Source organism: Anguilla anguilla, chromosome 10 (assembly GCF_013347855.1).
Source record: "Anguilla anguilla isolate fAngAng1 chromosome 10, fAngAng1.pri, whole genome shotgun sequence".
NCBI lineage: Eukaryota > Metazoa > Chordata > Actinopteri > Anguilliformes > Anguillidae > Anguilla > Anguilla anguilla.
Window position 1 is genome coordinate 28,423,220 of NC_049210.1, and position 17,107 is coordinate 28,440,326.

Here is a 17,107-nt window from a genome sequence, read left to right on the forward strand (position 1 = left end):
TCTCTGGTTGGTCATATTCATTTATAGCTAGCTAGCTAACGTTAGCTAGCTATGTAGTTTGCTTTCATAATGTAATGATATCGATAACGTTAGCTAGCTAGTTTGCTTTCATAAGGACGTTATAGTTGTTATTTTATCTTAACTTGGCTGGCTAGCTAGCTAGAAAAAATTATTATTGGATATAAGTCAACGTCCTTAGCTGTCGATACTTGATATACTAAGTTAGCTAGCTTGTGAAAATTCAGTCTCCCAAGATGAGCGCGTATCATGGAGGTAGCTATGGTAACGGGGCATGGTCTGTCAATCATAGCTAACTGACAGTTCTTATTACCACGCCCATACAGTTCGGGTGAACTTTTATAGTGGGAAATTTAGGCTTAGAAAAATAAGTTTTAAAATACATTTAAGTGACTGAATAATAAAAAAATTATGCACATTTGTTTAGTTGTTGCCTAAAGACAACTGGCAAGTGTCACATTCAACCACCATGTTACTCCTTTAATGCCAAATTGGTTATCAGTGGTGAGAATGTACAACTGTAGTCTGTGCAGCAATATTCTCGCCAACACTTTAGAAAGAATGCTGGCTAAGGCAATAGGTCTATAATTGTCCATGCTGTTTATTTTGCCAGCTTTGTCCTTAATGACAGGTACAAGTAATACTGATATAATAGAGTCAGGTAAGATACCATGAACTAAAAACCCAGTAAAACAAATAGCAAGAAGAGGAAAAGGTTTTTGGCTGGCATGCTTAAAGTGTTCAGCAGTCATATGATCATATAATTCATACCACATGCCTTGTTGTCATCTAACTTCATGATAGCATGGTGGACTTCCTCCGACCTAACCACCATGCTCTCAATGAAGTCAATATTTTCAACCACAAATGTATTACTTTTAAAACAGTTGAACAGATCATAATAGTGCTGTTGCCACAGCTCAGCAATTTCATCTGAGCCACCTACTCCATCAATATTAGTCGGTAAGGAAGTTTTACAGCTGTTTATAACTCTGACCTCTTTTCAGAAGTCATATTAGTTATTATTTTGCAACTTCCTAGCAAGTGAGCCACCCCTCATTGTGTCCTCATTCCTTTTAGTGAAGCGGAGAGGATACTTAAATCTGGCATTAGTATGATTTTTGTGCTCAAACAAGGGCCCCTGTCTAGTCCTTCCTGACTCTGCCCATGTTTTAAAGGCTTCTCTAGCTGCAGCATGGAGCTCAGCTACATACTCATTCCAGCCAGGTCTAATGTTATGCACCTTGTTCTTGTGTTTATAAAATGACTTACTAGAGACATTTAGAGCTTCCACTATAGTATCATACATAGAACATAGATCATTACCATATTGCAAGTTTTTACAGTTCATGTCACAGCACACCAAAGCATCTCTTGGCAGTTCAATACTATCTATCAATTTAACAGTTTGAGAACTGTATATATTAATATATTCCTTTGTTAAACTAGACCAATCAAACTACCCTGTGTTTGCATTATTGCCAACAATAGCACGGGTAAATTCTCAACATTTAAGGACAAAACAATTGGTATGTGATCAGTAGTGGCCAATCCATAGTATATCTCCATGCTATCCAAGGAAGCATGTGCATCTGCTGTGCATATACAATGATCAAGCCATGACGATGTATGTCATGCTTCTCTAATATATGTATAACTTTTCTCAGGCAAAAGCAGTTTACTAGATAAAATAAGATTGCTGTCATTGCATATCTGCATTAAGTATTTTGCAAATGAAGAGTTATTATCTGAAATGTCGGAACTCATATCCCCAACAACATAAACACAACTTGTAGCATTATCCTCAATGAATGAGTTGACAAACACTAATCTACTGAGATATTAATCTACATTTTGATAAGACTCATTCATATGGTGTATAAATATTCATAATAGTAAATATCCTGTGATGGCCACTTTCCCAGATGGCTGCCACTATGCTTCTCTGAGAACTTGGACTGGATTCTATCCACCTAATATCTTTGTAATTCTTTATTTATCCTGGTATTTTTTACAAAACAAGTTAAAAGAGGCTACACCAACCTCTTCATAAAACTTGGTAAGGAATTTCTGCTTGATTTGGATTCTCCAGACCTCAGGCCTCAGTCATTGTTTGCCCGGACTGCTGCTACTAACACTTCAGCTGCTGCTGCTAATGCTGCTATGGATGCTGCTACTGCTTCTGCTACTGCCTCTCCTAATTACAAATCCATCTAGCGTGGCCTTGGGGGTCTGAATTGTTGCTGCTGCTGTTGCTTCTGTTGCTGCTGCTACTGCTTCTATCACCGTCCCCCCAACTGCTAACCATCTAGCCTGGCCTCGGGCCCTGTTGGCCTGGATTGCTGCTTCTACTACTACTGCCTCCCATATCTGCTAGCCATCTAGCAGTGCCCCTTGCTGTCCCCCCTCTCTAACCTCCTCCTCTGCCTAGCCATCTAGCTAGATAGCGCTCTCTTTTTTTTTCTCCCTTACCTGCTAACCACCCAGCTAGGTAGCTTTACTGTGGTCTGCTAGCATTTGGGTGAATGCAAACTGTTTTTTACTGGAGTAAGGACTGCTGGCATTTGGGTGAGTGTAATAGTTTTTTTTTTTTTTCTCTTTGTTTTCAACTGGACTAACTATGGCTCCCCTCAAACTGCTTTGCTTTTTTAAAGCGTTTTTCACATTGCTTTCTTTACCTATTGTGCCTGAAAATGAACTTTATGACCCTGCTTGTTTACCCAGCCGCGAAACAGACAATGCTCGTTCACACAACAGAGACACTGTTTCTTTAATGGTAGTAAGGACTTTTGGGTTAATGCCAAACATGAACTCTATCATTCCGCCACTGCTGTCATGTTTTATTATGAGATTGCTTCACAAAATGATTTTGTTGCCATCCAATGTGCATACAACTGTCTCAAAAAAACTACAACATTGTAGTGCTTCCTCTGTTCTCTGCCGTGTTTTGATTGTATTACTGCTTATGATTTCTGGTAATGTTCATATCCACCCTGGTCCTCTGTTTGATTTTGCTTTCCCCAATGCTGGCTTAGCTTCAAATGATCTATGTTTTGGTGATTTTATGTGCCCGTAAAAACCTGGGGTTTCTGCATGTCAATGCAAGAAGTATATTACCCAATATGGATCAGCTTAAAGTATGGGTAGAGAGCTCAAATCCGGAAGTTCTAGTGATTACTGAGACCTGGTTTTGTAAGTCTATTCCCTACTCTGATGTAAACTTATCTGGTTACAATCTGTTTCGACAGGATAGGTCATCTAAAGGTGGGGGGGTGGCAATCTTTACCAAAGAACACCTTCAGTGCACTATACCCTTGGCTAAGTCCATTCCTAAACAGTTTGATTTACTTGTCCTTAACATTAAGCTATCCAACAGCTTTTCTCTGTCAGTGGCTGGCTGTTATCGCCCGCCATCAACACCAGGATGTACCCTAGTGGCCTTAAGCAGTGCCCTGGCGCCTTTCACCAGGTCTGAGCTTGTCCTACTAGGTGACCTCAATTGGGACATGCTTAAGCCTCCTGAGAAAGTTGTGCAACAATTTGACTCCCTAAATCTCCACCAAATCATAGCCCACCCTACCAGGTATGACCCCAATATCCCCGATAAGGCCACATAGATAGATGTGGTTTTTACAAATTCTCCACACATGTACCAATCTGGTGTGTTTTGCAATGACCTCAGCGACCACTGTTTCATTGCCTGTGTTCGCAAAAGCCTCTCTGTCAAACAGCCTGTCATCATCAGTGATAAGCGTATTTTAAAACATTTCAATACTCAAGTGTTCTTGCATGACCTGGCCAATGGAAGCTGGTATAGAGTCAGCCTGATCCCCACCGTGAATGATGCATGGTTTCTGTTCAGGGACCTTTTTAGTGCTGTGATCAACAAGCATGCCCCCATTAAGAAACTATGGATAAAAAATCACCTCAGTCCCTGGTTTAATCGAGATTTGGCAGCACTGCTACAACAAAGAAATTCTGCCTGGCGCAAAGCATGTCTATCCAGGTCTGCCTCTCACAGACTTCTGTTTCGTCACATCCGGAATAAGGCCACACAAGCTGTGCGACAGGCCAAAGCTGGCTACTTTAAGGAGCAATTTACATTATGCGGCGCCGACCCCAATACATTTTGGAAAACGGTGAGAAAACTCGAGAACAAACCCTCTTCTCTGCCCTTGTCACTTAAAGTGGATGATCTTGTAGTTACAGATAAGAACTCAATGGCTGATATCTTCAATCGACACTTTATAAAGTCTGGTTTTGTTTTCGAGTCTTTAACCACCACCTGTATATCAAAGAGTCCCTCGCCCTTAAGCCCTACGCCTTGGCTACCTGCAGCCCCTAGTCCTGTTTGCCTTCCCCGCATCCATGGGTGGTGGAAGGGTGGTGATCAGGCTGACCCAAACAGTTACAGACCCATTTCTATCTTGCCTTGTGTTTCCAAGGTATTTGAAAAACTTGTTAACAAACAGCTAACTGACTATCTGGATGTGTATGGTATACTATCTGGGGTGCAGTCTGGTTTTCGTTCTGGGTACGGTTGTGTTACAGCTACTTTAAAGGTTCTCAATGATATTACATCTGTATTAGATGTCAAACAACACTATGCTGCAATATTCATTGACCTTGCCAAAGCTTTCGATACGGTTGATCATACCATTCTTATAAATAGACTGAGCAGCATTGGGGTCACTAATCACTCACAGGCTTGGTTCTCTCACTATCTATCTCACCGGGTGCAACGTGTGAGGTATGAAAACCTTCTCTTTCACCCTCTCCCAGTCACAAGGGGTGTCCCCCAAGGCTCCATACTTACTCCCACACTGTTCTCCAAATACATCAATAACATCCCTCAGGCTGCTGGTAACTCACTCATTCACCTATACACTGATGACACAATTCTTTATGCTACTGGTCCTTCCCCTGACACACTGACTAACCACACTCCAGGATAGCCTCCTCCAAGTCCAACAGGCTTTTACCCACCTTAAACTGTCTCTTAACACCTCCAAGACTAAGGTTATGTGGTTCTGCCAGAAGGGTGACACACCCCCTCCAGCCCTCAACATCATCACCAGTGAGGGAGCTACCCTGGATCAGGTCACAGTCTGTAAGTACTTGGGCATCTGGCTAGACAACACGCTATCCTTCTCCCACCATATATCTAAGCTGCAGTCTAAGGTCAAGGCAAAACTCAGGTTCCTTTATAGAAATTGTTTCACTTTTACCTCTGCTGCCAAACTCACCCTCATACAAATGACTATTCTCCCCATGTTCGATTATGGTGACATAATATACAGGTCTGCATGCAAAGGTACACTTTGCAAGCTTGATACTCTTTACCATTCTGCTATCCGGTTTGCCACAAAACACACCACTGCACGCTTTACTCTATGGTCAACTGGCCCTCCCTTCACACCCATCGTAACATTCACAAGCTTACTCTCATTTACAAGACCCTTCTGGGTCTATCACCTCCCTACTTATGTCATCTGCTGCACCCTATGTTTGTCACACACAACACCCGGTCCTCACTCCATATCCAATTGAAAATTCCCAAAACCAACACCTCCCTCGGTCTTGCATCATTTCAATCCACTGCTGCCTGCGACTGGAATACTCTGCAAAAAACCCTAAAACTGGATAAATTTATTACCATTTCTGCCTTCAAACATGCCATCTCAGACATTTTCACTGATTCCTACAACTGTTTTTCTACCATGCAATATCCCCAAAACACTCTTCTGTTTTTTTTTTTCGCCCTCCCCCCATATCTCGTTTGTTGACTGTTGTTTGCTTGCCTGTGTTTCCATGTGCCTATGTTTAGTTTGTTATTATTGATGTATTTTGTACGGTGGCCGACAAGGGCAAACGCGCTACAACGGCCCAAAACATTTCCATTAGGAGAAACGTGCCGCAGCTTCAGAAACGATGCCAATTCAAAAACACATACGAAAATCCAATACAAATACAACAGAAACGTGCTCCAAAAGCGTTTTTCTGTTGCATTTATTCTCGGAGTTTGTGTGTTTTTGATTTTGCATCGTTTCTGTATTTGCAGCGTGTTTGCTGTTAATGTATTTGTTTTGGCTTTCTGCAGCATGTTTTTTTCATTTGCAGCACTTTCTGTTGTTGTACTTGTTTTGGATTTTCGTATGTGTTTTTGAACTGGCATCATTTCTGAAGCTGCAGCATGTTTCTCCTAATGGAAATGTTTTGGGCCATTGTAGCGTGTTTGCCCTTGTCAGCCACCGTAATTTTGTGCTTTTAACATGCTTTTATCTTCTAGCCCACCTCCCCTTCCCTTAAGTGGCTTTTGTCGCTTGTCAGGCCGCCATTGTAAATAAGAATTTGTTCTTAATGACTTGCCTGGTGAAATAAAGGTGAAATAAATAAATAATATCTTTATAATTGATCATTCCACTAGCCCAGTCAACATCCAGTCTTACCACCTTCACCACTGGATCGTATTTGCTATTCCAAAGTATGGCCACTCCACCCGGTATCCTGCCTTGAACTATTTTTGTGCTAAGATCAGTAGTGGACTCCCCAACTCCATGAAAGTCCTTATGTAGCGTATTTAGTCTTTCCAGATCTTGTTTAGCTAACCATGTCTCTTGAAGGCATAGGATGTCACATTCCTCCAAAAGCTTTTCAACCATCAACCACCAAACGACTTGTTTTATCTCCAGCACTGTGCCCTACACGCAAGCCACGCGCATTATAAAACACAATCCTGATCATACTAATTAGTATGGTTCAAATGTAGGACATCACCAATAGTCACTTTATTCTGAATGCTGGGGTTTCGTTCTAATCCATGCAACTCACTAACTAGAGCATCTCTGGGCCGACGTGCCTCATAGTAACGTCGGACAAAAGTCCCGTCTGGCCAAAGTTGCGGTCATACATTTCTACTACTTTGTTACATTCAGCAGTGACATAGAATGAACTGAATCTATTTTGTGCCGATTCAATCTTCCGACATGTGACTACCCGAACCAGCTTCTGTTCAAATACGCACTTAGAGTTTCAGCGTCAAGGTTTGGGGAAAATTTAGTAGCAAATACACTCACCAAGTTAGCCTTAACAACTTGGATGTTACAACCTGTGCTAGTTCCAATTATTCCCATTTTCTTCCTCTCTCGTTTCAAAGGAGCTTGCGTAACACAAGGTTTTGATTGCGCAGCGGTGTGCAGCACCGACTTTAATCGCCACCCTTCCCTCACAACTACGCTCCACTCTGGAAGCGGTGATTGTGGTGGTGTACTCTTCACAAGCGTTTGTTTGAGCTTCGAGAGTTCGCTTCATAGAGCAAATGTCCTTATTTAATTGTTCCATTCTACCCAGGAATGCTGAGACATCAATATGATTGAACGAAACTGGTGGAAGGTCATCTAAGTAGTGCGATACGAATCTTGGTGTATTTTCTCTGCACTCATTTAGTATCTTCAGACATGTTTTTACATCTGTGCCCCCTTGTGAGTAATACAACGCTGCAAGGTTTTAGGACAGATCACAAAAAGAAGCTTCTTAGAAGTATCTATCCACTCTGAGCTGAAGTTGTTTGTGGCCAGCAAAATAATTTCACCTTGACTCAATGTTCTCAACTTGACGACAAAGAAATTCAAAAGTTCGTCTTCTACAATCACCTTGCCATCACTAGTTCTATATATCTCCGGTTTGGTTCGGGAACAAACACCACTACCGCCAGCTCCACAACATGTTGCTTCCGCCATGACAGCACCTTCATCCATTTTTTAAAACTTTGTCTTGTTTATTTCATTATTCAGTGAGAAACGTTTTTACTGCTGTATTGGCATATCTTAAGGCTACTGTTGGGTTTATCTTGTTGCTATACGATTTCTGAGTGGTGAAAGAATATTTTTATGAATGCACAGATAGACAATATTGTCCATTATGTCATGAGTGGGGGGTGTAGTTGCAGATGAGACTGCAGGGAGGGGTGCATGTTAAATGAACAACCAGAGCGACAATGGTGGCGCTGCAAAACTCCGTATTCGGCATTGTTGTCGTGTATCGTCTACTAGTGAAACCAAAACAAACTGTTTCTGTTTTTAACTCATACTTGGTTGCAGGAGCACTGAATGTCTGAGTACAGTAATCTCGGCACGCCGGTGTGCCGGCCACTAGGGGCTTTGCGCTAAGAGGTTAAACACAGTGCATTCCTTGACTTAAAGTAAAATAATTTTTTTCAGGACTGGTCGTAAGCACTGAAAAACTCCAAAACAGACGTGGCACGCTGGATGGCATATTGGCACAGTTAGATGATGTGGCAGGCGGTCTGCAATTTATATGTGTTTAAATTTCTGTTTACTCTTTATATTCAAGACGATCACAAGGAGAGGATAACCTAAAGTGGCAATCTCGAAGATTTCTGTTTCGTTCTCTTTGGCGGTACCAATGGCGAGAAGCAGGAATTGCAGGTGTGTTTTTGGACCTCACTTCCCAACTTCCAAACAGTGTCGCCTGTGTGTGACGTCAGTCAGCAGGCACCTGGGCCACGGTAACTATAACACTTACTATTTACTGAATAAAAAATGGTTGTTATAAAAGTAACGTTATGTACATACTCATTCATTGCCTAACATTAGGCTAACGTAAGCTCTTTACACAGCTGAGCCTGGTTAAAATGTAGCAGACCTGGAGTAGAATTAGTGACGATCAATTTCCACAGACATTCTTTATCCACCTTTTGCCCAGTACAAACATCTTTACACTGCAGAGAAGAATCCGCGGGATTCACTGTGGCTCGTGAAATTATGTATCTCGTGCACAATAAACATTGTCTTTCTCGTGAATGATCGTGGTGTGATATTTTTGAAACAACTGCCTTCCAAATGTTACCCCTGGTGTTTCTGGTTTTGCTAGCTAAACTGTTCGCTGAGCTGGGTGTTAAATTAGCAAGAACAAGAAGAATAAAACAAAGATTTCATCAAAAAAGGGCATCAAGGCTGAAGGAACATATGAGGAAGCGTAATAAAATAATAACAACGCTAATCCATACTGCCGTATTTTTTTTTATTTAGTTTTCTCCGGCTTGACATCTTTACACAGAAATCAGACCCGGCTCTGCTCCAGCCTCCACCTATACCCCGGGGTTAATGCTTTTTGTAAAGATGGCTTTATTCCGATAATTATAATATATTGATGAACTTGATGGCAATGTAAATAACGGTAACGTTAAGGCCAGTTCAGATCAATGATTCGCAACGAGACGAAACGGTTTTAGAATGTTGCAGAGAAAATTGCAGCGGTTTAGTAGCAGAGCCATTGCCTGCCCTGGGGTCTCAAAAGACCCACCTTGTCAAATCGCCAAGTACAGTTTTAGAACATTTACAATCAGGAGTCTTGGAATTTTGCGAGTTGCATCCAGTCTCGTTGCGAATCATTGTTCTGAACTGGCCGTTAGTTAGCTACATTGCAATGTTGCAACAAGGTAGCGTTGTATTCGAGAGACGGTTTGCGAGGTCGGTACCGATCGGTAGCGTTAGCTAGCGTTTTTTTCTAATTGTTATCTGACATTAGATTATGTTAATTACATTAGCTAGCTTGCTAACGCAACGTTACCTGATATGAGAGATGGCTACTGACTGTGCACAACGTTGTCTAAACTAATGTTGCCTTTCTTGACATGGTCCGGTAGCTAGCGTTATCTGTGCAAATAACTATGTCACGAAATCTGCATCAACAAATAACATGACCTCTCATGTTACACAAAAACTTTTTAGGGTTCCATAACGCTAGCAGACACCAGAAAAAAACACCGCCTACCCACTCTGGCAAACCAACCACTGATGGGTGATGGAAAACACGTCATTAACTGTGCGCCGCTTGTGATTTTTTCCCGGGAATGTCGCCACAGACACCCAGTTCTTTAATCATAAATTATAATAATAATGACAATATAAATTAATATAATAATAGGCTCAATCACCATTGTGTTACCTAATTCAGCAATACATAGTGACTTAACAGACATTTATTTTAATGAAAATCTTCGAGATTTTAATATGCCGCTTTAATATGCTGCATTCATTGCATAAAAATAAGATGTGTAACCTATGCCACATTATAATTAAGACACCCCAATAGCATACAGAGCATCTTACTTTCACTTTGAGGTGCCTTACAGAAGAAAGATAAAGAAAGCTAGCATGCCTCCGGTCTCACATCAAGTTACCCAGGCAACAACATTGGGGATGAGTTATGTTTTGGAACAGCGCCCCACAAAGGCTCCCAGGGGCCAAGGATTATTGATTTCCAAATGAAGAGATATTTGGCATTACTTTTGTCATTTTGTCATTTTTGGCACCAATTATAGGGGAAACAATATGAAAAACAAAGTGAAATTCATTTTTTTGTGACAGGTTAAATGAAAACCAACTCACCAACTGGATTACAAATAAACAACAGACTTTGTCCCTTGTGATCGACAGGACATAATCAGAGCTGACCATGCAAATTGTTAATTTATCGGCAGATACCGATCATTTGCCAATACACCGGTGCAGCCCACAAGGCTATGATCAACACTAGCCTAAACAGAAATCCACTCACCTGCCTGCTGACCAGGAGTTGGAAAGCATGGTCAATGGCCGACCTCTTGTGCAACAGCAAGGATTTGAACTTCATCTTCTCCACACCGTTGAAAGTGTCAAATACCACAGCCAAAAGCTGGAAGCAATGGAAACACATTCACACTTCTACTTCAGACAACTTCACTATTCAGAGTAAGGGTTTTTGCACAGTACATAATTTCATCCAGATTTATCTCTTTGTTCTGCACAGTTTTGCCACAACTACTTCTTAAATGTGGCACATGCACACTGGAATCACACAACAGCTTTTTAATGTTCTCTGGTGTAGTGCGTCTTGCTCTGTGAGTACTTATAATTGCTCTGATGTGCACCAATGGATATTAAACTTTTTCTTTCATTAATAGTAACTGTTGATTGTTTTGTGTGTCATGGTAAGTGCTTTATCTTGGCTGTATCTGATTTAATAAAAAACTGATTGCTATAAAAATTGCTCAACATGTATTGATTTTTCATAATCCAATATATGTCTACGATTTCAATGAGATGTTTAAAAAATTTGTAATAATTTGCAATTGATTTACAATATCACTAAGAAATGATCAATATATTAGTTCCGGTGTCCAAAAAACTGTTTCACATGTTTCTCCACACTGTATTCACCATTTGAAAGCAAACCATTTGAAAATAATACTCTGTGTCCTTATCACCTGGGTTCTCCTGTCCCACCCTCTTGCTTTCTGACACCCTCTTCACCATATTACAGGCAGCAGAAATAAAATTAGATAAATCGAGACTACTGACCAGTCCAGCTACCAAGTTGCTTTCCACTGTAAAGTGTCTTTGTGACAATGTCTGTGCGAAAAGAGCTACACAATTGAGGCCAAAAGTTTACATACACCTAGGCTAAAGACATTTAAACTCAATTTTTCACAACTCCACACATTTCATATTACCATACATTTCCTGTGTTAAGTCAATTAGGGTATCTACTTTATTTCCATAAAAGGTCATTTCAAAATAAGAGATAAGATTTATTTCAGCTATTATGTACTATATCAGATTTTCAGTGGGTCAAAAGCTTACATACAAAGTGATACTCTTTGGTGGCATTGCCTTTTAATCACTTAACTTGGATCAAACGATTGGGGCAGCCTTCCACAAGCTTCTCACAATACTAAGCCTGAATTTTTGCCCATTCCTCCTGACAGAACTGGTGTAACTAAGTCAGGTTTGTGGGTCTCTGTGCTTGGACAGCCAAGAAGGAAGCCAGTTCAGTCCACAAATTTTCTATGGGATTCATGTCAGGGATTAGTGATGATCACTCCAATACTTTTACTTTGTTGTCTTTAAGCAATTTTGTTACACTTTGGAGGTATGCTTAGGATGAATGTCCTTCTGGAAGACCCAGTTGCAACCAAGTTTTAACTTTCTAGCTGATGTGTTGAGGTGTTCCTGCAGTATTTCTAAATAATCCTCCTTCCTCATGATGCCATCCATTACCTGAAGTGCACCAGGCCCTTTTCCAGCAAAACACCCCCACAACATGATGCTTCACAGTTGAGATGGTGTTCTTCAGATTAAAAGTCTCACCCTTTTTCCTCCATACATAGCGCTGATCATTATGGCCAAACAGTTCCATTTTGTTTAATCTGAGCAGAGAACACTTCTCCAAAAGGCTAGGTCTTCGTCCTGGTGATCACCTGCATACTTCATTCTGGCTATTCTATGCTGGTCTTGGAGTAGGGACTTCTTCCTTGTGCGACAGCCTTTCAGGCCATGGCAACGTAGGGTTCTCTTAATGGTGGATGTAGACACTTTGGTACCTGATGCCTCCAACTCCTTCACCAGTTCCTTTGATGTTGCCTTGGGGTTCAGTTGAACCTTTTGGTTCGTTCCAGCCCCTAGGAGTTAATTTGTCCCCCCTTCTTGACCGATGCAGTGTTTTGTGTGGTCCCAAGATTTTTATATTTGCATACAATTGTTTGTACAGATGCTCACGGTACCTTCAGTTGTTTGTAAATTGCTTGGAAACCCGACTTGTGGACGTCCACAATTTTTTTCCGAGGTCTTGAAGGAGTTGCTTGGATTTTCCCATAGTATCAAGGGCAAAAAAGTAGGCCCTTACATACAGCCACAGGTGCCATTTAACTCACAGTTAACTCCTAATTATGACAATTGGCCAATCAGAAGCTTCTAAAAAGTCATTACATCAATTTCTGGAATTTTCTTTTTTTTTGTTTAAAGAGTCAACTTGGTGTATGTAAAACTTTTGACCCACTGGAATTCTGATATAGGTAAATAAAGATTAAATAAATCTGTCTCTACTCGATTGTTTTAAAATGACCTCTAATGTGAACAAAGTAGATTCCCTATTTGACTTGCCAAAAGAAATGCATGGTAACATGAAATGTGCGGAGTTGTGAAAAACTGAGTTTGAATATCTTTAGCCTAGGTGTATGGAAAACTTTTGGCCTCAACTGTACATATAAAATTCAGTTGAATTGAACTACCTCCTCTCAGCATTTTCATCCTCTTACCCAGAAAAACTCTACTTTCTCCTCACTCTTGTCAAGCTGGGTGGTGATTTTTAAAACTGGTGACATTGAAAACATGAAGACATTCTGCTGTCTATTTGGTTCAAGCATCCAAATAGCTCCAGATTAGCAGCAGAATCACATCAGTCGATATACCGCTAGCCCTAACATGAATAGCTGGAGGGCTTTATTAAACCTGTGAAAATGGGAAAAACGTTATCGGAAACTCTACGCACTGAGGCATATCCTAGACCAAGACAACTTAAATTGCTTGAAATTGGTTGGTTTTAAAATGCAATAAAGTTGCTTTGGATAAGAGCATCTGCTAAATGGCAGCAAAGTAAAACACATTTAGAAAAGTAATGCTCAATGACTGAGGTCATTGTCCAGCCATTTAAGTGTACCCTGAAATTTTTGTAACTTACATTACAGTAGCCTTTGTTAACAGACTACTCATTTCATAATCAACAGTGGCAAATGGCAATCAGGGTCTTATGAAAACATTCACACATTTTATTCTACACCAGCTTTTCAAATGATACATCAGTGGCCTCATTTGGATGACTGGACAGTTTCCAACTCTGAGGTTTATATATCTATGGTTCTACTGTATATTCATTACATACTCCATACTTCTAATTCTCACAGGTAAAAAACTACAGAACATAGTATGGGTAGATGAGTACATATAAATGATGTGATGTTTGCACATCACATTCAGTCCATTCTGCACGTGTATTTGTTTGGTAAAATAAATAATTTACAGGAATTCTTTATAACATTATTACTAAATATTGAAAGGCTGCAATGGTATTATGCATCAGCTATTTTAAACCAACGAAATTTGTTTGGGACTACAGTCAGAAGTAGGATAACATAACTTGAAGAACTAGAAGAGTGCACTCAGTAGAGTGCAGATCTCCGCCAGGCATGTCTGTCCGTTTGGAAGCAGTTGTTGATCACTTGCGGCCCCTAGCGGCCGGTTAGGAGGAGTGAGGAGTTAGCACTCAATGTATTTCAATGGACAATGATGGAAATTAATTCAAATAAAATACTTGTCATTGACTGATTTGCAAAATATTCGAGAATTCAGGTCCTTGGCCTGCTGTCAGCATGCACAACAAGTATTAGGCTGTTTGGCCCAGTAGTATGCGAGATTAGCTGCGGACAGATACACAAACACACACACACACACGCACAAAAACACGCGACCAAACGCATGATCCCCTCCAGGCTCCGTCTGGCAGAGATAATAAGAGAAAAAACACATTCCCATAATCAAAATTGTGATGCATTTCTAACACAAAATACAGGTAGGCAAGTAGATGACACCATGACAAACTGATATCCCACAAAGCAATGCTTATTGTGAGGAGGACTTACCAGGTTCATGATGAAATAGAGCTCAATGGACAGGTAAACAATGAAAAACACACAGGACCAGCGATTCCTGGAGTATGCCGGCATCATTACATCAGGAAAGCTGTAGACACACCATGGGAACCATCAACACACAGCCAGAACTTACAACACGCATACAGATCAAACTGCTCAAAAGAGTTCCCATCGCTTTTTAATAAATAAATGTTAAGCTTCTTACTTTGCTGTTGTCAGAAGCACAAACAGGCTGACAATACTGTTCTCCAGAGTGTTGAAATACTGAAAAGACAAAAGGGAGGCCAGTCAAGCAATTGGAGGCCTGCAATTGACTTATCGATAATAAGCACAAAAAATAAACAGGCACACTTACAGGGTCTGCTGTATTTGTGGAGAACAAGCAAAACCCTGCCAAGAAGAAGAACAAGGAATCAATAAGCATTTAAAAAAATATTCAGGATACAAGCATGTGTACAACAGGCAGTGAAATGCTCACCCAAGAGGGAGAAGATGACCATGAAGAATAGAAGGAGGAGGAGGATGTCAATAAATGGAGGCAGTGACTGAAAGATCTGCCGCAAGTTCCTGTTGAGAAGGAAAGTTTCAGCTCAAGGTGTTATACTGTGGTGGTGAGAGAGTGCCAGCTTGGTGTATCAGACTTAGGAAATTGAATTACCTGCGCACAGCACCACAGTACCGGCAGTCCACAAGGAAAATGGGCCGAAGGGCCCTGGTGACACGCAGGTGGGAGGTCTGCCTGACAAGCACCACGATGGCCTCTACAAACTGGAGCAGCAGTACACAGGACTGCCCCACCACAAGGCACACCAATTATATTGCAGTAACATTGCTTTTAACATGGTAAGTTATAAGTTACTTGTGTTATTACACTGCATTATATTATTTATTTTCCAAACAGACATCAATATTTACATAGCACAACAGTTTTTATCTCACGAACAGACCAGTCTTTAAGCATTTGGACACTGACACAGGTTTTGTTGTTTTGGCTCTGTACTCCAGCCCTTTTATATCTCGTCCCAAATTGGAAAATTGAGACCAAAAAATTTGATAATTGGTTGTTCGGCTGTTTTTTCGCAAGCTTGTTGCATCCAGGGACACCGTCAGCACGTTGTGGCACCCAGGAGCACCGGCAGGGATTTTGCATCCCATGAAAAGATCTCACTGGCCATCGTCACCCCAAGCCACCCCATCCCTGCAATTACAGCACAATTTTTCAGGGCCCCTGTCACTCAGACACCGTGGAATCATCAAAACTCCTCCCCCCCCCAAATGGCACGCCTGGCTGCATCATTAGATCATGCGCAAGAAACCTAACAAAGAGTTGATTCTAGGTGTGGAATTTGCATTTGGAGTCTCTTGCTGTTGTCTCAACATGAGGACCAAAGAAGTGTCAATGCCAGCCAAATACTGGGTGACTGCCGTACAGCACTGAGTATCACCAGGAAAAATACCCAGCGTCTGCTGATGATGGGACAGTGTATGTAACAAAAATATATATACCCACACACTTCAGAGAGACTACCCAAAGTAGATACTGGAGCATTCATACAAAATAAAGCATGTTTATTTAAATAAGAGAACTAAACAAGATAAATTTATTTAAGATCATGTGAAGTTTTACAATTACTATTTCCTCAAAAATCAAGAGACTACCTATAAAAAAGGGCTAAAATTCCTACATAAAAAATGATTGTTTTATTTGAAATCAAATGTGCTGGAGTGCAGTGCTAGAGCAACAAAAAATGTGTCATTGTCCAAATACTCACGGACTGCATATTACCATATCATTTTCACAGATGTTCCATAATGCATATCTGGATTCTGACAGCAAACTTTAAAAAAAAAAAAGGAAAACGTACAGTCTGGCCTAATTATGGATTTTGTAACTTTATTCAGATGATGAAAGAAGAGAGGGATACAGATACAAATAGGATCATAGGACAGAAAAAGCCTTGACTGGGAATGGAACCCTGAACCACACAAGACAGGATTTGTACATGTATTGAGAGGTGGCTGCCCAACAGAGTATGTCACATGACCTCACCATCAGGTTCCAAACCTTTAACCAAACAAAACTTAACCAAACACACTTCGACTGCTTTGATCTGCACATTTGTTTTTGCCTTTGAGCAATTGCAATTATCAAATATTGTTTATTGTCCAATTAGATAATGACTTGAAAAGCTGACATGGGGCAAGAAATATAGCAGCGCAAAATAAATGCCTCAAACTTGATATAAAGACAAAAGTAGTGATGATGGTTACCTTGACCATGGTCCTCTTGTGGCGAATGAAGGTCTGAAAGCCCAGCCAACGCAGTTTCATGCATAATTCAAATGCCACCATTACCAGCGCTAGCAGCTCTAGGGTTGCATGTACCTGTAGGGGCAGTCACCAGTCACTAGAGCACAGTTAATTCAATAGTGTCAAGCTGAAAGACACCTTTGGTTTCAGTCCTGATCCAAGGGGTGAGTCTATCCATCAGTATAATCTCTCAACAATAAAAGAGAGTCATTCAGTCCAAGCAGTGAATGGTAGGAGCTTGCTTAAATGACTGGCACAATTCCTTCTTTAGCAGGAATGAAAATGTTA

At 40.8% G+C, this 17,107-nt stretch overlaps 1 protein-coding gene across 8 annotated transcripts in view; it reads right to left on the reverse strand.

Annotated features, from left to right (window-relative positions):
* LOC118206696 (two pore calcium channel protein 1-like) overlaps positions 1-17,107 on the reverse strand; it is a 134,099-nt gene that overhangs the window by 88,334 nt on the left and 28,658 nt on the right. For all 8 annotated transcript variants that reach the window (XR_004761229.1, XM_035379676.1, XM_035379677.1 and 5 more), the window contains exons 5-11: positions 16,781-16,894; positions 15,168-15,298; positions 14,988-15,076; positions 14,865-14,899; positions 14,715-14,773; positions 14,498-14,597; positions 10,600-10,716 (exon numbers count right to left, since the gene is read on the reverse strand). Coding sequence is in view for 7 of the 8 variants with exons in the window: in XM_035379676.1 (XP_035235567.1) it covers positions 10,600-10,716; positions 14,498-14,597; positions 14,715-14,773; positions 14,865-14,899; positions 14,988-15,076; positions 15,168-15,298; positions 16,781-16,894 (645 nt within the window). In the remaining variant the exon portion in view is untranslated. The remainder of the gene's footprint in view (positions 1-10,599; positions 10,717-14,497; positions 14,598-14,714; positions 14,774-14,864; positions 14,900-14,987; positions 15,077-15,167; positions 15,299-16,780; positions 16,895-17,107) is intronic.